The sequence below is a fragment of the Lycorma delicatula genome, chromosome 6 (genome assembly GCF_047948215.1).
Source record: "Lycorma delicatula isolate Av1 chromosome 6, ASM4794821v1, whole genome shotgun sequence".
In the NCBI taxonomy this organism is placed as follows: domain Eukaryota; kingdom Metazoa; phylum Arthropoda; class Insecta; order Hemiptera; family Fulgoridae; genus Lycorma; species Lycorma delicatula.
Window position 1 is genome coordinate 47938299 of NC_134460.1, and position 26886 is coordinate 47965184.

A 26886-nucleotide genomic window follows, 5' to 3' on the forward strand; every position below is an offset into this window, starting at 1 on the left:
ATATAATACAATTTAGCTTTTGTAAATAAGAAAGGACTAGTGTGTACGTTGTCTGTCACTGACTGTTAATTTCTGTATAATATTATGTTTTATTTTTCACCAGCATAACAGCAGAAGCCATCAAAGTTTTCTCAAATTTGTTATAATCTCTTTTAAAACCGAAATAACATTTTCACACAAATCTGACCACACAATGAATTAAAGAAATGAGATTCAAATCAAGTTATCAAAGTAATTCAACGCTGATTAGTTGGTTAACGTTATAACTCGTACTGCATACACGTAAAAACTACATTACACAATATTTAACTATTCATAAAACCATCAATTTAACTGTTGTATGAAACCAATCATAAATAAATAATACGATAAGTTTTCTACTTTATGAAGAGCCATCACTTTCAGCACGAAAATATTGTTTCATGCGGATTGAATAATTTCATAAAAATTATCAAATAATTAAATTATAAAACTATAAAAATGTTAGATTTACAAAATTATTATTTTTTGGTTAATTTAGTTTTATAGTAGCACGTCATTTTCTATAGTTTCGGATAAATGTTACTTTTTCGCAAATGACGAAGTTGAGAGTTGCTAAAACACCACAATTTAGGAATCGATTATGATGATCGATGTTCAGAATTCTGAATGTTATAAAAAACATTTTTCATTTTTTTACTAATTCACTGAAACAAATCTATTAAAGTTACGAATTACAGAATCTTTACTACTTATCGCAGATTTTTTTCTCTCAAATTTGAATAGAAAATAAGAAAGTATATCCAAAACAGCATAATATGCATTTCGATTCTTATTGACTGTTTAAATTAATCTCATTGTAGATCAAAAACGTGATTGACGTTTTTAAATATTCTAATCGTTTTAATAGCTGATCTCCGTGGCGGAGTATTAGCGACTCGGCCTGTCGTCCGGAGGCACCAAGTTTGAATCTCGGTCAGGCATGGCATATTTGCTTATTGGATTCACAAAACGGTAGATATTTTGCATCGTTGGTCATTGCTGAACGCCGATTGGCTGGTTCTATACTTATCTCATTCTACTGTACAATCGTGATTAATATTTTCATAAACTTCTATTAGTCGATTAAATTTTACTGTAACACTTCACATTCTATAAATGCAAAGGTATACATTGTTGGTTTTAGCAGTACGGAAAAGGGCAAGCATGTATATTGTTCGTCGTTGGAAAAGAATAACTTCGTATCAAAAAATATTTTTAAATTTTTATCATAAATAATTGAAGTATTTTAATGGAAGCAGTCAATTGATTAAAAACGACTGAAATAACTATTTTATAAACGCGAATCTAGATTTTTCATATCAGATTGCTAATATATATATTTTAAGAACCTTCAAGCATTTTTATATCATCGGTTCAGTACTTAGTCAAGTATGAGTGTATAAACAAAGTTGGCAAAGAATTGCATGACTTTCTGACTACGCCGATCAAGTATAACTAGATAAAATTATAATTTTATGAAAGTAATGAAAATGATTATTTCTTATTTTGGATCCGAAATATAACTTAGGCGCTAAAGCTACTTCAATTTTAGTTGTCTTGTAAGTAATAAAGAAAAAATTAAATAAAAATTAAGAGTTAGACTCAAAAATAAAAAAAAAATCATATATATATTTTAGTGGTGGGGAATAAATTTTACACTTTTCTAAAAATATTCTTACGTAAGTTAAGCTTAACAATTTTGCCTTAGTAAAGTTTTCTCTAAATCTAACTCCTTTAATAAACGTTAAAATAAGAAAAAGAAAACTTTCTAAAAAACGTTTTTTGCCTTTTAGATCCGAAGTCTATAATTTTAAAAAAGTTGTAGACTCCTAAAATTATTTCTACTTCTAAAAAAATTATTTATTGATAGCTCTACGTATAAAACAAATTTTCATAAAATTGTTGAAAAAATAAATGAGCCGAAAGGGAGACAGAGCAAAAGAACAGAAAACTTGTTTCAATTTTAAGAGATGGGGTTGATTAAAAAAAAAACAAAAAAAAAAACATTATTTATATTTATCCATTCTAGGTAATAAATTTGCTTTAATAAAGTTTTATCAAAAATACCTATGAAGAAAGTCGAAATTGCTTTTTTCGCGATAACTGTCACGCTCTTAACGAATTATTCAAATTTGAAGAAAGACGGTGTGGTCAATCCTGAAATATAAGACGAAAAGCATATGTACGTTCATACATATGCATAAAAAAAAAAATAATGGTTTTTTTTTTGTCTTTATGAAATAGTCGGAAAAAACAAAGATTTGCAAAAAAACTTATTTTTGACGTTGCCCTATTTTTGACATGATCACGGTGGCATTCTGACTGAGGCAAGAACAAGGGTGAGAGATGCTTTTTGCCGAGGTTGTACTTTTCCCTTTCATATATTCGCTTGTTCTAGCTATATTCGCCGGGAAAATAAAAATTAATGTAACGTGGCTTAAGGAAGCACTTGCTTTTTGAAGTTAAAATCAATATTAAAGTTAATTAAGAAAAATGGTTATTTACACAATAATGTTCTGGTCTGCTAATAATTTATTTAATGCATCTTTATAATCTAATTTTATTGCTATTATAAAATATATAAGTATTAGCATTAATAGTAAGTACACATTAATAAGTATTTCACTTCATATATTGTTTCCAGAACAGTTAAACAATCTTAGCCATACTATCTTTCTGTAGCAGTTTATTATAAAGATTAGGTACACCAATATTACATTTTCTTTAGTTAAGTATGTGACCGCGAAAAATTTCAGTTTTCAGATTTCTACGGAAATATCCATTTTGACCATCTGAATCCATTTTGAATAGTTTCGGCGTGACGTCTGTACGTACGTACGTATATATCACGCATAACTCAAAAACCGATTAGCCGTAGGATGTAAAAATTTTGGATTTAGGACTGTTGTAACATGTAGTTGTGCACCTCCCCTTATGATTCCGATCGACTGAACCAAAAGTTTCCGAAAAAAGCCCTCCCCCCCAAAAAAATTGGATTTTAGACGTTTTCTTAACTGCACTAATAAGCTTTCAGTGAGAAATTTTCAACGATATATAATAAGTTGAATTTATTTTCATCGGTTCCAGAGTTATAGCCAAATAAAAATTTAATTAATGAAATAGTTCGATCTTTCAAGGAGAAGGCACATCTGTTCAAATCCGAATTCATCATTTTTTTTTTAACTTTTTTATAATTTAAATATATTGATTTATTATTAATTATTAACCTCTGGTTGTAAAAAAAATGTACACTAAACAATAATTCAATAGTAACAGTAAAAAAAAAAAAATCAAAAGATATTAATGAAATAAAGTTTTATGTACTTTTCATTTTAAAAATATGTATATGTAATTTAATAGTCTATTATATAGGCTATTATGTATAGCGTACAAGGAAGTCATGTGGTTCCTGCATCAGATTTTTTTCCTTAATTACACTTCAGCTTCATTCTAATTTAATATCCTTTAAATTTGATCATCAAATTAATTTTCTCCCTGTTTTCTTCTTATTAATATTTTTTATTTAATTACCTTATTTTCTTACTAATTTATTATAATCTTTTCAATTTCGAATTGTTTATATATTTCCCGTTTTACCGAAAAATTTCTGTATTATTTATGTATTTTTTTTCATTTTATAATCTAATATTTTTTTAATTTAAAAGATTAACAAATTTTATAATTTTCTAAGTTTAAAAAAAAAGCAACACAAAGAAAAAAGAGGAAAATTTAATTATTTAATAAAGTTTTACGTTACTAAAAAAAAAATGATTCCAGTTAAGTGAGCCGTTTATATCTTTTTATTTAAAATATAATAATAATAAAAAAATAATATTTTAATTTTATACTACATTAGTTTAATAATATCTAAATCGTTCCTGTTCTTAATAATACGATAGATTTCAAACGGAATTAAAAGCATTTAAAAGGAAAGAAGTCAATTATAAGAAATCTAATAAAAATGATTGATGTTTTCTTGCAAAGTTATAAAATAACAACCTTTTGAATTATAATTTTAAAATAAAAATCTTAGTTTAGTTGTTATTAAACTATCTATTTTGTGTTTAGAATGTTAGCTGCCCACGTAACTTAATTTTTTTCTTACAGATGATGATTGCTATGAAATTAGTAAATAATATTGAACGGTGACGAAAAATATGAAACAGAAGAAGGGAAAAACAAATGAACTCAATATAAAATACATAAAATTATAGCTAAAATTACTGTTGAGGTCAAAAGCTAGTGATATCTTCAAATACTTTCATTTACACCACATAAATTCACGGAGGTAGCTGTCCAATATCGCTAAATTAGTGCCAAAACGGCGCAGAAAATACGATTTCGCTACCCACCGCAATCTTTCTACTATATTAGTATGAGCAAACGTGCTCGGATCAATGGAATTGCGACTGTGGTAAACGGCCGTAGCTTTGGTTTGTATTTCTTATGTCATTGAATGCATTTCATCGATCAAATATTTTAAAGCGATTCAGATCGTAAATACCGGTGTTCTTTGGTGGTTTCATTTCAGTTCTTTGTGGTAGACTAGATGGGATGAGGAAGTGGGCGGAAGTTATACGCGCGGTCTCTTTCCAGATATTGTTAATTTGCAGGGCGCCTTTTGGGTAAACCCGAACAAGTACCTGATGCAATATCTTTCTGAGCACGGCGCTTTTAGGGACAGACTGCAGAGGTCCGGCTTGGTGGACTAAGGATGTGTCCGCAATATGGACAGTTGGATAACGTTCATCAAGTATTGTGTGAATACTCCAAGTACGAGTTGATACACACAGAGTCAGCTTGATATTATCGGGTCGGCGTTACATTTCCCTATTAATTGTCGAAACCGAGCCGAGTGGGTCATAGTGGAGAAATTCATAGATTACATTTTGAAAGAAAGGATTGCTGAGGGGATCTAGGGTGCCGCTTTAGCTTTCCCGCGTTTTGTTTCTGTTTTTGTTGTTTTGTATTCATGGTTTATGTTTGTTGTTCTCGTATTGTTTTTTATCGCGTGTTGAACTCAACTCTTTACCTTTCGGGTAGGTAGTGGATTTCATTTCCTTATTTTTGTTATTCAGTCTTGTTTTAAGTTCAGACGTGTTTTCTTTTCTTTTCTTGAGGGTTCTTAATAATAGTAGTATACCGATGGAAATGTCACACATGCTATTCACATCGGTGGCATTCTGACTGAGGCAAGAACAAGGGTGAGAGATGCTTTTTGCCGAGGTTGTGAATGACCTCCGGTAAAGCCCATAAGGGCTAGGGATGGAGGGGAGACGTGGTGACTGCCAAATGGAGGGTGTCTTTTCCTACGGGATCTGGATGTTTTTTTGGTGATTGGGTTTCAATTAATCACACATCTCAGGAACGGTCAAACTGAGACCGTAAAAGACTATATTTACATTCATACATATCATTCTCATTCGTCCTGTTAAGCAATACTTTACGGTGGTTCTGGAAGCTAAAAAGAAGAGAAAAACAGAAAAAGAGAGGAGTAATATTGTCAACAATCATAAATAACATTGTAGTTGATTTGTCTTCGACAGCGAATAAAATTCGTTTTTGATTCTGGTGATAAATGCCCCCAAATACTCACTTTTTTTGGGTATACATCCAACAGTGTAATTTTTGTTAAGTGAACATGGGTTTTGTCACCTTCCATTCGAGCTTTGGTATTCCTGTAACTTGAGGAGATATTAATTTTGATGATTCTCGTAAATAATTGTTCCAACAACAGTACAATGATTAATTCCCAGTTTTCCTGCATAAAACTCTTGCGAGTATAACGTAAAACTCTACTACGATTAAAAAGTAAAATTTGTTATAATTCAATTTTGAATCGGAAAGCTATGTACTAACACGCACGTGAACATCTTTTTTACGGTCACATTTAAAACAACACCACCTTTCTCTACTGTCGGTAACAGTTACAAACATATCGTTATTATTTTCACATCATTTAATTTTCGGAAAACAATTTGGAGTAATTTAATACAGCCTAATTTAAAATTACACAGTTCATAAACTTTGAAAATATTGTTACGAAGCTTCATTCTAGAGCATATAAGTAGCACATTGTAATCATTGAATACTAACACACTACCTATACTGGTGTGGGAATAAGGAGTTGCATTATCTGTTTAGGTAACGGTGAAGATAAACGAGATGAGATCAAACGGTAAAATAGCTCATTATTAATAGGTTGACGTGTTTCAGCGAACTTAAGTGTGTTATTAAGAGTATACAAGGGTATACAGAGTAGTTTAAATTTTGTATTGATATAACCGATTTAGACCCTCATTTATTTTATAACTACAGAGAAAACAGCTGCTTATCGCTTATTCTGGCTCTAAATTTTTCTACTCGATAATGAAGGTAACTTAAAACCTTCAAAAAACCTTTAAATTAACTTTCAAAAAAATAACTGAATTTTCCCTGCGATTTTAACTTTTTCTTATCAATAAAATTATTTTTTTTATATGTATGTTAAGTACCTTTTTAACAACGTAAGTGTTACAAATGACCCGACGTAAATCATAAGTCATTCACGAAAATAACATAGCTATTCTAAAGAATAGTAAGCATTCTACACAATGCTTAGTGGTAAAAATTAAGAGTTGAAGGTTTCCCCTCGGATTCTTCGTCCTTCTAACGATTATACTACTGGATTCAGCATATTACGCTCATCGAATTGCAGGTGATATTCAGCCCTACAAGTAGCACATTTACTCTCTTCAATATAGGAATTGGCTGTTAAATGAACATCATTATTCTCAGAAAAACCAGCTCGATCGGTTACCTTTTCTACCTCAGATACTTTTAATGCTTCTCACCCTTAAGGAAGTCTTTTTTCCTGTTTTAGCCTCCAGGAATCACCGTCAGGTATTACTTCAGAGGATGAATGAGGATGATATGTATGAGTGTAAGTGAAATGTAGTCATGTACAGACTCAGGTTGACCATTTCTGAAATGTGTGAAAAATTGAAACCGAATCTCCAAAGAGCACGGTATTCGCGATCTAGTATTCAAATCCAAATAAAAGTAACTTCCTTTACTAGGATTTGAAAGTTGGAATTCTCGATTTCCAAATCTGCTGATTTAGAAAGACGCGTTCACCACTACACCAACCCGGTGGGTTCCTTAAGAAAGTCTAAAATAAAGGAATGTAACCCTTTCGGTTGTGAAACAATCCTTAAGCAGTTACAACATATATATTTTGTAATATAATTATTTTTTTAAATCCATACGTTTACAACAAACAAAAATGTGATCTTGGTTAAAAATCTGGAAAATTCAGGAACTTTCCTATAAGTTTATCGATAATAGGAAGATTTAATAATCTCCATTAGAGAAATACAGAAATATCTTAGATAATATATATTTAACATAAAATACACTTCAAATCATTCTCGTAAAAAAAATTTTAAAAATTATATTTTTATGTACTTGTTTAACAAGTATTTTTAAGTCGGATTAATAGGATTTGAATATTATTTGTGTGAATTTCTAGCGGTAGATCACCGATTATTATTAAACTTATAAACTATAACAAAAAAACATTTATTTTACTCACGTGCCAGAGATGGTCTGAATTGTATTGCCAGCTGATAACTAGTAATAGCCTCTTCATGTTGTCCTTTACCTTGTTGTAAAATGCCTCTGAAAAGAAAGAGAGAGCATTTTAATTTTTGTCATATTTTACATCTGGTGTAACATAATTTGCTTCTTGTGTAAACCAACTTTAATTCGACTCATTAAACACAAAAAGCTCAGTTAAATAAATAAAAAACTGCGATTTCCTTTTTTATAAAGAAGAATTCATATCTCGGTTAACAACTGAGGTATTTTAATAATAATATTTTAAATGAGTGTTACACCAATATTTTTAATAAATAAAAAGAAAGCTATTCATTGTTTTTACAAGTTTCATATTTTTATAATATAATATAATATTATAATTTTTATAATATATTAATTTTATTAATATTTGTTTTTTAATAATTTTTAATTAAAAAATAAGAACAATTTAAATTATAATGGAAAATCTTAAAAATAATATACATTAATATATACATTAAATTTTATATTTTAATTAAATTAAAATTATTATAATTTTAAATTTCCAGAGGTGTGCCTAATCTTGTCACATTTTTGGAAAAACGCGATAAGAAAAAAAATAATCTACTCATATGTCTAATTAGTGCAAACACCCTTCGCGGAACAGCTGCCCATCTGATCCAAGATCTCTCGAAATATCTGGATTTTTCCTCTAGAGTTACAGCAGAATATATAAATATATCAAATTATAAAGCTTAAATATAGGGGTTATCAACGAAATTGATTTTTCCATCAGAAACTAAACAGTTATCCAAGAAAACTAAGGAAAATAATATGATCAAAATTGACAAAGGAATATCGTCACCCTTACAAGAAACTGGGACGTGATTGAAATTTTATACAAATAAACATTAAATCGTTCCAGTAGATTCATTCTTGAGTGTCTCGAATAATATTTTATTAACTATTCTCAAATAACTGTAATCTACACGCAGAAGGCTTTACTAAGTTATGAATTTTGCATTAAGTAGCCGAATGTCGGCCTCCGGGCTCCGTGGCGTGAGTGGTAGCATCTCAGCCTTTTATCTAGAGATCCCGGGTTCGAATCCTGGTCAGGCTTGGCATTTTCACACGCTAAAAAAATTGTCATTCGTCTCATCCTCTAAAGTTATATCTAACGGTGGTCCCGGTGGTAAAAAAAATTTAGGCGAATAATTAAACATAATTGTTACATTAGAATAACTATCATTTCTACAGATCAAGATAATAAATAATTCGTCGAAAGGACGTATGATTAATTTTACGTAAGGATTACCTTAGACCAGGCATGTCAAATTCGTTAACCACCGAGGGCCATGTAAAGTATTACATATTAAATCGCGGGCCGCAAAACAAAATAAATAAATGGCAACAAAGATGAAGCATAGTTTTTATTATAAACAAATCAATACGTACAAAATAATAATCCACAGAATATAAACATATTAAAAAATATGTGTGTATAGGAAAGTTTCTTTTTTCAATTTAACATTGCTTAAATAAAATAATATCTTGTTTTTTTTTAAGAATCTTAGGAACATTATTCATTACAAAATCTTCAAAATTTGGTTGAATTTGTTGAGCTGTAGTTATTTTTAAAATTGCTTGCAGATGCTTGTCTGTTAATCTTGATCTTTCCGTAGTTTTATTATTTTTAAAGTGAAAAACACTTGTTCGTAAAAATATGTGCGATCGAACATACATAAAATATGTTTAATTGTTAATAACGCTTTAGGAAATCGTTCCAGCGATAAATAATTATATAAATGTGGAATCCTAATATCCATATATTTTTGTTTCAATACGGAATCTCACTGAATTTCAATTAGTTCGAATCGTAAATTTTCATGAACAGTTTCAACATTAATGGACAAAGGAGAAGTAAATAATTGAAATTGATATTTACATTTTTTGAAGCCCAAAAATCTAATTAGATAATTAATTTTCTAAAAATTTAATTTCATTGGCATATTCTGAAAACATCAATTCTATTGATTTATGTAATAATGACTGGCAAGATTCAAGGTAAGATCAATTTTCTTTTTGAATTTGTTTTTGCCAGAGTAATAATTTCTGTTTGAAAACGTTGATATTGTCAAATAAGAGCAAGTTGACTAAGGTGATTTGTAATGTCAACTGCAAAATCTTTTATCCGTTGATCGTCTTCTAATATTTCACATTCATGATTTTTGGATTCTAAAAAAATGATAATTTCGTTCAACAATTGAAAGAATCGCTTTAAAACTTATGACTGGAAAATCATTGAATTTCTGTGTGGTAAGGTAGATCGGTGAATTCACTTCCTATATCTTCTAGAAATCCACTAATTTTTTTTTCTTCTTTTTTTTCTGTTTAGCCTTCGGAATCACCGTCAGGATTACTTCAGAGGATGATATGTATGAGTGTAAATGACGCGTAGTCTTAGGTCGACGATTTCTAAGATGTGTGGTTAATTGAAACCCAACCACCAAAGAACACCGGTATCCACGATCTAGTATTAAAATCCGTATAAAAGTAACTGTCTTTACTAGGATTTGAACCTTAGAATTCTCGACTTCGAAATCAACTGATTTGGGATGACGAGTTTAACCAATAGATCAACCCGGGGGGTTAACTGTTCTAAGTTATGAAAGCGTAAACATCCGGGAGCGCAGAAACTCGATTGAGAGTGGTATGTAAAGTGGTGTGGACAGTGCCAGAACGGTAGTATGGTAGGGGGTAGTGCGGTGCGTTCAAGAACTGAGTAGAAACAGGAATTCAGTTGCATTTTTGCGTTCATGTTGTTAGTTTATACGCCGTATATAGTTACCGGCGTTTACAATCAGTATTTTGCAATACTATTTTTTTATAAACAGTTTTTTTCAGAACTAATTTTGTTTCATTAAGGAATTTTTACTTATAATATTAATTAAAAAATCCACTGTTATCAAAAGTTAAATAAACGTATTGGTTTTCAATCTTGGTAGACCGCAGAACAGTTTCCGGCTGGCTGCGTGACTGCCTTAGACTAATGGGCATGCCTGAAAGTGTTTCCAGTTGCCGGTATAGCTTGATAAATTGTTACAGCTTTGACGGAAAACAACGCGAAAGATAGTCATCCCGTTTACCGCATTATTTGGTAAATACATATTAAAAATAAATAATTTTCAGGATCGAATAGTTTTTATTATCCAATTAATGTTTTATTATAGTTTTTTTTTTTACATTTAGTTATCTTTACCTTACGATCTCTAACATATTATATAGATTTTTTTTATTTTAAAATTGTTTTAAAATAATAATTTAGGGTATAAATACATTAGATCTTTTATTTAATTTTGAATAATATAATATGAGTACACGGATGGTTTCATGTAACTGATACTTGTTGTTGCTACTGCTTTGTTACAAAGTTATAATATAACATCATCGCTGATGATGTATTCTGTTCAAATTAGGCAAATTCCCCCATCGCGGCAATGCATATTGCTAATTTCCATGCAGATAGACGACTATAACATAACGTGTTGTGTTAAGCATTTCAATATATATATATATATGTTTTATTGTTGTGTAATTTGTTTTATATATATATATATATATATATATATATATATATATATATATAAGCACGAGCGCGCGTGCGTGTGTGTGTGTGTACGTATAGCTCCACAAAATGTAATGCGAATTAACGGGAAGAGAATGGACGTATTTACATTTATTGTGGTTTACGCAAAGGCGCACGCGCGTACACACTAACACACGCACATACACATACAACTGCAGTAGAGAAGAAGAGATTATAATAAAATACAAAATAGCGGTGTAAAACCCTTTTCAGTCACCATTCGTTAATTTCAACTCTAACTCCTCTTACTTTTATCCGGTATACAATGTCACATGTCACTGTTTTCAGCGCAATAAAGGAATTTACCTCCCTTCTCTGCTGACAACTGGCCGCTCACACCCCGCTCATTCAAAACCACCACTCTCTTCAATCACCGTAACAACCCTCATACTATAACCAAACAACAAATTCTCCCCAAACTACCCCCTCCACTACACAATATCTAATAACCTCATCTAATTCTAATATCCCCCCCATTCTAATATCCTCATCAGAAATTCAAGTCACCAGCAAACTGATGACGCACGTGTTTGGCTAATCGGTTTATAGATGTATGAAGCCTAACGCTTAATTTCGCTTATGTGTATATATATATATATATATATATATATATATATATATATATATACACATATAGATTTGGTTTTAATTAGTTTTTCTGACACTAGCTCGCGCGGAAATTTACATCTATATTTACATTATTTATTATTTATTCTTTTTTTATTACAATATTGAAACTATTAAAATATGACAATGATTTTTAAGAAAATATTAAATATAGAAAATGACTCTTTCCATTAAACCGGAAGAAGTCGTCTATGTATGAGTAATAACGCAGCTGACGTGTATATGACATTTAAGAGAGTAGTTAAATGGTATAATTATATAATCCAAAAGCTAAAACAACGAAATTTTACGAAAAATCTCTTCAATTGGTATAACCTTCTAATAATACCGTCTACTAAATATGAATTCTGTTATGTATGATTATAAATGATGGCGTGCGGTCCCGCGATGATTTTATTCCACCGGTTGACAGAGCTCTGCATTTTTTCGATGTATATTGCATGTCGGCTGACGTTACCGGATTCACGAAATTATACCGGTGGGTATATTTTTAAACGTGTGAACGCAGCAATTCCTTCCAACAATCTGACATAATTATAAAATCTTTAGTCGCCTCTTTTACCATATTTGTCGAACGAACGATTAGCAATTTTTTCTATGCAGGTACCATCGAAAATTCACTACTGCGACTGTACCCTTCAACATTACTTTTACGTGTTGTAAATAAAATTTCGTCGATCTGCGTAACTAAATTGGTACTGCTAATTTTCGGTCGTTCATGTTATGACAACAGAACAGAAATATATGTATGTACGTACTTACTCATTCCCGAAAACCATCGTGTTTTCACTTATTTTCAGTCGTCGCAAAACTCGATGGAGGTGAGTTCTTTATACCAACAATAAATGAAGCGAATAACCGTAGCTATCGGAAAGCAAAAATATCATAACGGATTACTGTCTCGTAATTAATTACTCCTTTACTATTTTTACAGACATACTTACCACATTTTCATGTAATCCCACGACTGAAATATAAATTCATTACAATTCGGTTTTGCCACATACTATTTCACGGCATTTCTTTTCTACCGCGTTCCTGTTGAAAACCTGCGGAGGTATTCTTGGTTGTTGGCAGATCCTATAGTAGTCAAAAAGTCCTCTTTTCTGTTTAGCCTCCGAGAATCACCGCCAGGCATTACTTAAGAGGATGAATAGGATGATATGTAAGTGATGTGTAAGTCTTATCCAGTCTCAGGTCAACCATTTCTATGATGTGTGGTTAATTGAAACCCAACCACCAAAGAACACCGGTTTCCACGAGCTAGTATTCAAATCCGTATAAAAGTAACTGCCTTTACTAGGACTTGAACGCTGGAACTCTCGATTTCCAAATCAGCTGATTTGGAAATTTGAAAATGTGTATTCCATTATTTACAAAACGATATAATGCACATTACTGTAAAAAAAAAATTGATTTTGTTTGAATAATAATATATTATTTTAACATAAATCTGATCGTATTAAAAAAAATATTATAATTAAAATAATATTCCGAATATAAAAGAAAATATTTGTCACTTATTACAAATAAAAACTGAAGGGTTTTAGTTAAAATGATTTAATATTTATCACTGTTATATAAACTTTTTAAAATTTAATTCTTTTAAGTTTCACGAAAACATTTATCTTTCAAGTCCTTCCGCATATGGTTTGGCATTGTCGATCTTGGAATGGATAACTCTGCAGAACATTTGTGTGTTGATTTCATAGGTGACTACTACTACTCAGTACTAAAGAGAAACTTGTGGTAAATTTTTAATAACATATTTAGTAACATCATACAAAAATAAAATTTTGTTACATTATTGTTTATCTTTATAGTACAAACTTTTACTCCTCAAAGTTGTGAAATGAATGCTCACACGCAAGGTAGAGCTAGGTTGCTAGACCGGTGACTGGCTAATACCACCTACAGTAGAGAGGATAGAAATCCTCTCTACTATAGTATTAGCAGTCCCATTACTACTTAGACACTGAAGCTAGAATTATTATGTATACATATGATCACACTTTCTCTGTTTTGATGTATAATACAAGTTAAATTATGCATACTGCTTAAATCCCATCAGTTTTTGTATAGACTCTGATATCATGAAGAGCAAGGACAATTGTGTAGAGTGATTATTAATGATGTAATAATAATGATAATAATGAATTAGTTACTAACACTAAATAGGCTCCAATTATTTTCTTAAAATACAGGATGTTTTTAAGGAAAATTAGGCATGTTGTGTAAAAAAGAATACACTAATAGAAATTTAATATGAAGTTCTAAATAAGATGTTCAACTTAAATAAAAGCTCCATCACTTATTTTAGTCTAAATATAATAGTTTATTTGCATAATCTGCAGAAGATAATGAAAATTACGTCAATCCACTTCTATGCACTTGTCAACACTTTTAACCGTGTTGCTGACTACTCTTGTTAGCTGTACCCTGTAGATTTCCTGGATGGCATGAAAATGTTTGTGTTCAATTTTTATAGGATGTGTGGATTGCTCCTATAAACAATTTCTTTTAAGTAATCTACAAGAAGAAGTCGTCTGAACTTGTCAGATCAGGAAATCTTGGTAGCCATAATCCTTTAGAAATCATTCTTCCACCGAAAAACTGCTGTAGCATATCCACAGTAAAGCGAATTGTATAGCAACTGGCGTTGTCCTGTTGCGAGCAGCAGTCACGCTCATCGTCTTGAAGTAAAGCTATGAACTGTTGGATAATTTCTTGGTAGACGTCAGCATCCACAGTTTTTCTTTTTACAAAAAGCGGCTTATTATTCGTCGCCTTGAAACCGTACACCATACGCCTATGTTTTGTGGTGTAGGGGAGATTCAAAGAAAATATGCGGGTTTTCAGTACTCCAGGTCCGGTAGTTCTGACTATTACTACACCCACCAGGGTGAAACCACGCTTCATCTGTGAAAATCTCTTGATGTGAAATGTCAGTGATGCCTCTAATGAAATTTTGAACCGTAGACAGTAGTGAACACTTTCAGGATCATCAGCATTATTTAGGTCATGGTAAATCCGCGTTTGATACGGGTAACATTTCATAATTTTCCTCACTGCAGTATGGGTTGAACCTTGTGAAATGTTGGTTTCCCAGCTTAGTCTCCCCATAGATTTATGAAGAGATCTTGTAACTGTCGCTTTAATATCCAGCACAATTTGCGTCTTAAAAACAGACCTGTGTCGGGCACGTTTCTGGTGTAACACCGAACCTGTTTCATGAAACATTTTAACTTACTTCTGAATAACAATTTTCATTGGCGCCTCCTTTTCAAATTTAACAGTGAACTTTCCCCTTCACATAACATGATATTTAGTCTCTAACTAAGTTTCCATCACGAATACACTTCTTCAACAGTTAACCCCATTTTAAGAAAAAACAACACACGATTACGAAACCTTGTTCAATAGCCAATTTCTCGGCAGTGACTGGCAATACTCAGATGTATAGAGAATAAACAGCCCTTTCTACTCCAACTCGTCTAATCAACATCTTCCACATTATTTCACCCATTTCACATCAATGTATGCATTTGGTATACACTACTGAGCAACGGAGCCTCTTTTAAGTACAACGACCTGTATTTGTTATTTTAAATATTTTTGATTTTTATTCAATAAAATCATGTTTAATTTTAAAAATTCAACAGTAATAATAATAATAATTTATTCATATAAATAATATATATATATATATATATTAATTATTTATTAAAATATATATTATATGTAATTATTTATTTATTTAATTTCATAAATTGTACAATATTGAAACCCGCTAAGACAGCTCTTTTCAGCAGATTCCCGTATTAGTATAATTTGAATAAAAGTTAAGTCACACAGTACAGCATTAAAGATACAATGAAAAATATAATTATATACTTAGATAGAAAACCGTAAACTGAACGGTTAAGATGAATGTTAGTTAACATTTTAACAAATACGTATTCAAGATGGCATTAGAAAGTGGAACAAATGTAATAAAAAAATAATTTATGTAAATAGAGAATAATACATACACCTCAATTTAGGCTGTACTTGAATATTACAGATTACATTCTATAGTATTAAAAAAAACATAGATAACAGATAGATCGTACATTCTATGATAAATGGAAAATAACGGTTAAGAGATTTCCACTAATAAATAAAAATCTCTTTCTCAGAAGTTTCATTTTGATCTATTTCTAAAATATTTGCAAACAATTCATTCTCAAATTTTGGGTTTTATAACCATTTAATATTGGCCTTTTTAATGTATAAATTAAAATAATTTGGTACTGGGTACATTCTCTTGGATCGTAAATAATTTGTAATAAAACAATAAAGAAAAAGTGAATAAGATCACTCACTACATACCTTGAAATTAGCTTCATTACAAAAACTTATTCGTATACCACTTATCAACAAACATAAGAATATATAATATTAGCAAAGAAAATACAATTTCAGTCATTAAAGTTATTTATGCGTAAACCTTTTCATTTGGTCGATCAGTCTTTTTGCAAAACGATTTTCCATTTGAAAACCATACAAATTTGTATGATATTTCTTTTGCTTTCTGTCTTGTTCTCTTAAAAAGCAATCGGAAAAATAATAATGAATGACGTGATGATTTTATTGTGGCGTAATTTTGTTTTTATTAAACTCAGAAGTGAAAGAGTAAAGTCATTTTCCTAAGCACATAGACTGTTGCATATGAATATGCCGTACTCGCCAAAATACTGGGGATATTTAGCCCTACAATTAATAACTTTTCTCTGATTCCATTAGGCATATGCCATAAATTGAACTTCATTACTCGCAATGAAAGCGTCTCTGACTGAATCTCAGGTGATTTAAATGCGTGACTGCCGAATGAAATATGAGATAATGTGAAATCACAAACTAAAACACTCTTTCTATTATAAATTTTAAAAAAATCTGATGTGGACACCACATGATTTCATTGTACGCCTATTAAATTACATATACACATTTTTCTACAGAGGTTAATAATTATTAATAAATCAATATATTTAGATTATAAAAAAAAGTAAAAAAAAAGGAAATGAAATCGGATTCTAACCGATGTGTCTTCTCCTTGAACGATCCAAATATTTCATTAATTAAAATTTTATTTGGCTGTAGCTCTGAAACCAATGAAAACAAGTACCACTTATGATATATCATTGAAAAGCTCTCAATAAGAGCTTACTAGTGCAGTAAAGTTTAAAATTAAAAAAAAAGTTTAAAATACAAATTTGTTTTGGAGTTTAGAATTTTTTTACCCTTTTGGTCCAGACGACTGCAATTAAAAGGAGAGGTGCACGCTAGATATTACTGCAGTCCTAAATCCAAAATTTCAACATTCTACGGCTAATCGTTTTTGAGTTATGCGAGATCATACGTAAGTACAGACGTCACGCCGAAACTAGTCAAATTGGATCTAGGGATGGTCAAAATGGATATTTCCGTTGAAATATCCATTTTGGCCATCCCCGCGATCACAATACTTCCTTTACTTCGTACAAGGAAGTAAAAAAATCGTCAAATACACTTCTTCTTCACCCGGGGATATGGAAACATTATTTATTCAGTTTGTTGATTTAATAATGCTTTACTAGACTGTATTCGAAAACTACCTAAATAAAATGAATACTTAGTTTTATAAATGATAAACGATTAACACTATATTCTATAATTTATTAACTGATTAGCAATGATGTAATACGCTTAAAACGTCTCATAACATATTTTATTCATACGCAATAAATAAAAATAATTCTTTTTAAATAAAATTGAAACTAAATTAAAAATTTAACAAAAACTGAGTTTTATCTGCATACAGTAACTAATATTATATATAAAAAAGAAAAATATCAGGTAATAAACAACGAAAAGGAAGTTTTTGGATATTTAAAAATGTTCTTAAAAACCCTTTATTATTAATAAGAGGATAAATATATTGTTATATATAGAATAAATCTTAAATATACTCTATTATTGTAGAGAAACTGAAATTTAATTGTAAACACTAAACAACAAAATGCATATAAAGATGTTTAGAAGCAGAAACAAATTCATGCCCAACTGTATGCCTATTTAAAAGAAAAAAAAAGATCAAACGGTTAAAATATGAATGATTCGAAAAAAGCTTAATGATTAAAATTCGTTTGAGAATGATTTTACAAAAAAAAAAAAAAAAATGCTCATTAAAAACTTGTCAGATAGGATATGAAGATTGAGTTGGGAATAAAATGAACATATTGATTGATAGACTTTATGGCGGAAGGGCTGTTAAAATGGAAAGATGAAAAATCCCAGAGGCAATGAAATTTAAAAAATCGAAGAGAAAGGTTAGGTCAATATACGGTGTCAAAATATGATATCAGTATTAAACAAGCCCTTAGGCGTAAAAAAAAAAATAAGAGGAGAAAGAACGATAGAACTGGCATTTTACTACTGGTTTTATGTAATACTAATGATTTGCCTATCCGAATATAGGTTAGGAGACGTGATTGGATCGACAAATCAAATCCCTCCTAATGTATTTTTAAGAATACTGATCACTAGTATTACTTTTACATTTAAATCTATATCGCATTTTAAATAACATTTTTCATTAAAAAATTATGAAAATATTGATTAAATTTTGTTTAACTGTTATCCCATAATTCTGATTACACGTTTATTAAAGATTAATCAACACCTTAAAATATTGTAATCACTGTTTCAGTAAAGAGCATCAGAACGACAACTGTAATTGACAAAACTGTAACTGTGATTTTTAAAAGGTGGCTTGTATAGAGTCGTTATTTTAGCATTATGAAAAAGATAGCGGAAATACTTGCATTAATAGAAGGTTATTTATTCGCGTACGACGCGCTCTCGTGTGAGACGCGCACCCAAAAAATAAGGGCGTAGTTTTTTGTAAAAAAAATTAACTTGTTAAATTTTAAATTGATTTAAGTTATTTTTTGTACAATAAAAATTAAATTCTAAAGTATGTACTTTAAATACTAAATACACTTTATTTGTTAATATATATATACATATATATATATATATATATATATATATATATATTTATTTTTTTAAAATTTATTTATTTATAATTCCTTTCTCAGAACCAATTGTAAGGCAAAAAAAAATTAAATACTATGTTATATTCGTTGATAGTTTATGCCTATTTATAAAACGATTTCATCATCCTGGACTTACTTTAAAATTCGGTATTTGAAGTTCTCTAGAGATTTGTACGGCTTTTAATAGTGCCGTCTCTGATCAAATAGTAAATCCTTGCTCGGGTATCTTGATTGTAAAAAAACAACTTGTTTTTAGAATGTAAGAAAACAAGTTGTGGAAACTTTCGAATTCGATCGCCAAATGCTCTTCTACTTTTACTACTATCCGTAATAACCTCGTTTTTGTTTTTCTAATTTCTTATACACAAGTCCGGAATATCATATCTACGGCCTGCTGCACGAATACCGATTTTCTCAGCTAAGCGAATATCTTTTAATTTTTTTTCCTACCGTAAATGGACCTAAAATTTTACAAAGCTAGTTCTCTTAAAGTACACACTTAAAAACTTAGTATAAGACTGAACTCACAGCCTACCTTCACTCGAGTAAAACGAAATGAATACTGTTACGTGTTTAGCTGTTTAGCTATGATGACTTGTGTCGTATGAAAAATAGAGGATGGTGAATCCTGTATTCCCGGTTTTTATAACAAATGTTATAATAATCGGAAATGTGGAGATAAACAAAAATTTTATTTTTTATACAGGCAATTACAATGTAGTCTACATAACGAATTTGACTCAACATTAAGTTACTGATGGTAAAACAAAAATAATTAAAATATACGCTACGATTCGCCGTATACGTTACTACCGTATATTAGTTATTATACTGAATATGTAATACAGTGGTAATTAACAGCTATTGAACCCTCATTTGTAAATCTCTGTGAATCACCCGCACTCATGAATTTCATGTTGATTTTTAAGAAAAAAGTGCGTCATAAGCGAGTAATTACGGTACACATATATTTGTTTGAAAATAGGATGTGGAAAATTAATGATAATCAGAAGCTGATGATTATTCATCGGAATATTGTCTGAATTAAACATTAGATTGTTACAACTATCATGTTGTAAAAATGATGAATGACACTTAAGAGAATTAAATAATAATCACCTCTTTCTAAAGGCACTGCAAAGACGAGACGACTTGGAGCGTTTTATAGACCGCTTTTAAAACTAGTTTTAAAACTAAATATTAAATGGTGGTCATTTTGGTTAAGGGTGTTGTAGACCGATGATTTTTTACGTCAAACTTTTGGAATATTAACTCTTTTAAAAATGAAATGTTACGTGCAAACGTTCTCTTTCCATTTAACACTTAATTATCCTCAATGGGGCCATAGGGCTGTATGTGAGTATGAGACTACCATGGATTCATACAGAAAAAACAAACCATTTTTTTGGTGGAAACATTTGCTAAATTTTATTTTTTTAATGTTTTAATGTTGAGCAGGTATAAAGTGATACTACAAATCAGTATAAAAACTAGATGTTAGCAATATTAAATGACTATCATTTTGGTTATAATTGTACCCGATGTATTTATATATATGTTTTTCAATGCTCCTTAAAATTATGTGTCACAATTCTACCCTTTCCATTTTAGTTTTTCAGTTTTTCCGGATGGGGGAGGGAAATTTAATTTGCAATTTATAAATGCAAATTTTAAAATTTGCATTTTAAAAATTTTTTTAATTTTTTTATGTAACTGTTGAGAATTATAGTTTCTGTACTTTACGAACAAATAAGCTGAATATATATCTGACTATATATCTATATCTCTGACTGTACTATTTGCTACATCTTTTAATGATAAAATATGAGATAATTAATATTAAAATAAAAATTCAACTCTCTTTTCCGTTCATCTAGTTGTTCAACCGCATTGATAAATTACATTGAGTTGTACATAACTGTATAATTTATTAATCATATATAAAGGGTGTTTCTAAAATGATGGGTTGGCTATACTTTTTCGGATTCTACTTATAAAACTAAACAAAAAATATCCTTAGGAAAAATGGCAATTTTTCCATCGTTCTCCCCCCTGTCCGCCATTTTGTTATTTTTATATAAATGTTTATATCTCAAGTTCGGATAGAGAAATCACATTAAAATGGCGACCATGATAATTTTTCAATCCGTTATATATCCATAAATATTGGTTTTATCAAAATGTATATTATTGCTAAAATATTAAGCCATTTATATTAATAAAATGACATTTTACTTTTTGAAATCGGTTAACCGAATTATGACAGAAAATTAATGTTGTAATTTTGTGTGTTTTCATGTCCTCTATTTTACGTTCAATTCGATTAAATATAAATTGTTTTTATTTATTGTTGATTCTAGTATTGTAAATTGTATCAAGTTAAGTAATAATTTTCTCATATTAAAATTTAATTTCAAATAATAATAAAACAATTGTTAGAAATAGTGTTATTTGTAATTTTAAATGGTTAAGTTGGCATATGTTAGTTGCTTTATAGCCGTTAAATAAATAATGATATAGCAATGCGGATGTTTTTATAATTAGGTAAGAAGACGAATAATGAGCTTTGAGTTTGTTATTGTGAAATAATTCAAGTTAGTGCATTTTATAATAAAGTTCAAATTATTTAGTTACATCGATTTTTCTGAGTTTGATTATAATCACATTTTTAATTTCTTACACAATATTTTTACCAGTTTTAACAATAATTGACATTAATTTTACACTTATGAATAATTTAACAAAGAGACTATTATTGCTGATGATGTTAATAATGTAAAAATGCAATGCAATTATTTAAAAATGAAAACATATGATTTTAAAGTAATTTAAACTCATTGTTTTCAAGTGAGTGTTTAACATTCACTGTCATCGGTATATTTTCTAAGTTTTGTTGTTTTATCATCGTGGAGTTTGAATATTATTTTGCGGTATAAATGTATGACATGCACTTATTATATGGTTTAGCAAACTGCAACAGGCAGAAGCAAAAAGACTGTATAAAAACAGGCTTCCTAATAGACGTGTGCCAAATGAAAAAATACTTTTGAAAGACTTCACATACGGCTTAGGGAAACCGGTTCATTTACACCAGGGAATCATTACCGTGGTAGACCAAGGAGTATTAGAATTATTGAATAGAAGAAAGTGTTCTCCTGATAAAAGTACACGTTCTTTGGCAATACAAGAAGGTGTGGGCGACGTGTATGTGTGGCGGATTTTAAATGGTAAGTGTCCACCTTATTAGTTGCAGAGAGTTCAGGGACTGACTGCCGATCATTTTTCACGTAGACTGGCTTTCTGTAACTGGTTTCGAAAAGCATTAATTGAAGACCCTCTATTTTCGACAAGGATTCTGTTCGCAGATGAATCTTCTTTTAACAGGAGCGGTGTTAAAAACTATCACAGCCAGCGTACCTAGAGCGAATAGAATCCTCATGGTACCTTCCAAAGTAGTCGTCAACAAAGATTCTTCCTGAAAATATGGGCAGGTATTTTTAACGACTACCTTTGGGATCCTGTCATTCTACCCTATCGTTTAAATGGAGAAACTTATCTTGTTATCTTCTGAAAATTATCTTCCAAGTTTGATGGAAGGCCTACCTCTACAATTATACGTAGTTTCACCACGATGGAGCTCCAGCACATTTCAGTCGATTGGTATCAGATTTCCTGCATGAAAGTTTCCATGAAAAATGGATAGGTCAAAGAGGGTCACTGCCCTGGCTTCCCGATCACCTGACTTAAACCCTCTTGACTTCTATCTGTGGGGCCTTTTGAAATATATTGTTTATTCAACTCCGATACTCAACATTTAGAATCTTCAACAAAGAATCCAAAATCGATTTCAAGAAATTAGGAAAAACAACACCTAACGTTCTACGTTAACGTAAGAAACGTAATTAACGTAAGATTATCACAAGATGTTGTTTTTTTTTTTTATTTATTAGGTGTATTATTGTGATAGAATTATTATTAATTTGACACTAATTTACAAGATTAGAATTAACAATGTATAAAAATAATACTTAATCGAATTGAACGTAAAGTGGAGGACATGAAAACAGACACAAAATTACGTCAATTTTCTACCATAAATCGGCTATTCGTTAACCGATTTAAAAAAAATAAAATGTCATTTTGTTTAATATAAAAGAATTAATATTTTAGCAATAATATACATTTTGAAAAAATAATATTTATAGAGGTATAACGGATTGAAAGTTATTGAAGCACTGATTTTTTGCTAATTTTAAAACTTTATTACCAAGACGCTTACTAAATATTAATGTGATTTGTCTAGCCGAACTTGAGATATAAATTTTTATATATAAATAAAAAAATGGCGGACAGGGAGAAAATGAAGCAGAAATTGCCATTTTTCCTAAGGATATTTTTTGTTTAGTTTTACAAGTAGAATCCGAAAAAGTATAGTCAGCCCATCATTTTAGAAACACTATGCATGCATGAATATATGTGCGTAAATTAACGAAAGACCTGTACTGCTGAGGGACACTGTTTAAAAAAAAAAATGTTTATCTATTAATTTAACGTTAAATTTGGATAATTTGTGAAATAATAAAGAAAGTACATCTCATAATTGTTAGTGCTTCTGATGAAAGTAGTTAAAAATATGAATTGAAGAGAAACGAATTAAAATATAAAAATTAGTATCACATGTATGTTAATTTTAACATGATTTACATAATATTTCAAAACACACACACCACACACACACACACACTTCAGCTTAAGGTTACATTAGGAAAATTGGTTTAAAAATGTATGTATGATATTACTATCAAGTAGATTTTTTTTGTGTCTGTTAATATAATGTAGGTAATTTTTTTTATTTATTTTGCTTTATGTCTCATTAACTATATTACTTTCCCTAATGAAATGTTGCGTTTCCATTTGAATTTAGGTAATTATTTTTTTCATTAAATACGGGTCAGGATGATTTTGAACAAAATTATATGTTTTACAAGCGAATTAAATTATTAGTTTTTGTAAAAAATAAGTTTTTATCAGCTTATAACAAAAAAAAATTATTAAGTATTACTGAAGAAAGTAACCCTGAATATTAATTTAAAAAGTTAAACCTTTTTTCATGGAAGTGGAGAGTAATTTTTTTAATGATTTTAAAAATTCTTTTTATTGAAAAATACACAAAATATTATCTTAAAATATACCAATTATTTTTATCTAAGATATTTTACTGTAGTATACGAATGAGTTTGTAATAACTGGTTTAAAAAGATCAGTTGAAACACATTTTTTATAATTTTTCTCTTTTTATAAGAAGGAAAGTAGGTAGTAAACAGCTAAAGTCGTAATAATTATGAGGATAATTTTCAACTCATCAATGATGGATGGGCTAAATTTTAAGCTTTATTCAAACACCTTTGTAAATTAAATTTAAATTTCCATTTCTTTCATAGAGTTGCAATCGCATTGACATTATACAGTTGGGAACGGTGAGTTGTACAGAACTGTATAATTTATTACTATTTATAACATTATATATATATATATATATATATATATATATATATATATATATATATGTATGTATGTATTAATTATCTGTATAACTGCTGATGGAAAATGTTTAAAATAGATGATTTACCTATTATAATTTAATGTTAATATTTTTAAAAAATTTGTGAAATTTTCAAATTTTGTTATGCTTATAAATATCTGCGCGATAGAATTTTATAATATGATTTTACATTGCAAAATGAATGATTTATTATTTGTATAATTTAATATATTTTTAAGTTAATAAAAAATTTGTTTAAATTTATCTTATTCTGCTTTTTATAATGAAATTGTTATATGTATATATTTACGTAACATGACGATAAATTAAAAAGCGGTTGTTAGATAAATATGTACCTCTGGGAATACGTTCATCAGCGTCAAAATATTGCAGCACGGAGTTCAGAAATTCTTTTTTTTATCTATATATATAAAATTTTGGTTTCTCCCTTTTTCTCATGAGAGTTGGAAGTAGATGAAATGATTACTCAAATTGCTTCGATAGAATAGGTGAAGAGAAAACAAAAGAAATAAATGATGATAGAGCTGGAATGAGGGATCAGAGGACCAGGCTGTTCATTTGATGAGAAAATGAAGACTCGAGAAAAGAATGAAGTAGGATCGGTAAAATTGTGATAAAGGACGGCGGGGGGAGAAAAAGAATACTAGCATCGGTGATGGAGAAAGAGGAGGTGTATACGGTGGTGATAGAACGATTTGAGAGAGCGAGTACGTGTGTGTTAGGAAGGGAAAGCAAAAATAATATAAAAGGTACGATACGGTTAGTCAGCTAGACAGTGCAGTCAGAACTCATCCCCAGTTTATCATCAAAAAGACAAATACATTTAGGGAAGATAAATTAGTAACTCTGACAAGGACTGAACCAATTAGAGCGGCCCTGCCAATTAAACGCGTTGTAATTGAATCCGATAAAACATAATCTTTCAAAGAAAACGTTTATACTCTCAGTTGTCGAGGACTGAAACATTAAATAAAGAATAAAGTTTCAGCAAAAGAAAGTAATCCCTCATTTTTACTTTTTTCAATAATTTCAGAGTTCGTTATGTTTAATTATGGCAAACTACTTGCACAGTGTTTACAAGAAATTAGATATAAATAAATTTTAATTATACTTATGCCGTGTTAACATTTTAATAAATTATTAATAAAACAAAAAAAAAGCCGTTATATTTATTTAATTAGAGGGAAAAGATTGAAAGGAATTTAAGCTAATCATAATTATTCTATGAGAAATATTTTGTTTAAGTCGGTATCTAATATTACTGTAGTAATTTAAAATGTAGATTTCTTGAAAGCTTAAATACGAGCTATGTAAATAAAGTAATAAGACTGGTTCAGAAAAACTTTTTATTTACAATCCAATTATACTTGCACTCTATCACTTTCGAAATAGTTCCCTTGGGAACCCACGCAACGCTTCAAACGGTTTTCCCATTCTTCATAGCAGTGTTGGAACTCAGAAACCGGAGTATCCTTCAGATGGTCGGTTACATTTTTTTAATGTTTTTTGCTGTTCCAAAATGATATCCTTTGAGATGTTTTTTAAAGTCGGGAACAGGAAAATGTCGCACAGACTCAAGTCACGTGAATAAGGTGGTCGAAGAACTACATGAATGTTTTTCATTGCCAAAAACTCATTAACTGAGAGTGCCGTGTAACAAGGTGCATTGTCATTATGCAGTATCTAGTTGTCATTAATGGCTGATCTCACGCGGGCATCTCTTTTCCGCAGTCTTTCAAGAATTTCTGGGTAAACATATTGATTTTCAGTCTGTCCTGTAGCCAAAATCTCCTTATGGAAATGTCATTACTATCGAAGAAATAAATGAGCATGGTTTAGATTTTTGACTTGCTCATTTTTGCTTTTTTGAGACGTGGTGAGTTTGAAGTGTGCCACTCCTTGCTCTGTCGTTTTGTTTCTGGGTCGTACTCAAATATTCAACATTCATTACCAGTAATTACATTTTTTAGAAAATCAGGATCAGTTTCAGTTCGCTCTAGAAAATCGCGGTACACTTTCACTTTGCTGTTTTTCTGTTCAACAGCGAGGTTATTTGGGATAAATTTTACACAAATTTTTTCATCTCCAATTAGTTTGTCAAAATTGAATAGACTGTGGTACGGTTCAAATTTAATTGTTCTGCAATCATTCTGACAGTTAATCGCCGGTCGTACCGTATCAAGTCTCTGAATCGCTCAACAGTGTCGTCACCTTTTAACGTTAACGGTCTTCCAGAGCGTGGATCGTTCGCAACTGATTTCCGGCCATCTGAAAATGCCTTAAACCACCAGAAAATTTGGGCTTGTCACAAAGCGTCATCTCCCTTTTACGCTCTTTTGAATTTTGAAAAAAGTTTCAGTAGCATTCTCACAGAGTTTAACACAAAACTTGAT

General features: G+C 30.1%; 1 protein-coding gene across 1 annotated transcript in view; it reads right to left on the reverse strand.

The window, feature by feature from the left end:
* LOC142327047 (protein O-mannosyl-transferase TMTC2-like) overlaps positions 1 to 26886 on the reverse strand; it is a 478982-nt gene that overhangs the window by 153044 nt on the left and 299052 nt on the right. Inside the window, exon 6 of the mRNA XM_075369816.1 lies at positions 7595 to 7680. Coding sequence (XP_075225931.1) covers positions 7595 to 7680 — 86 coding nt within the window. The remainder of the gene's footprint in view (positions 1 to 7594; positions 7681 to 26886) is intronic.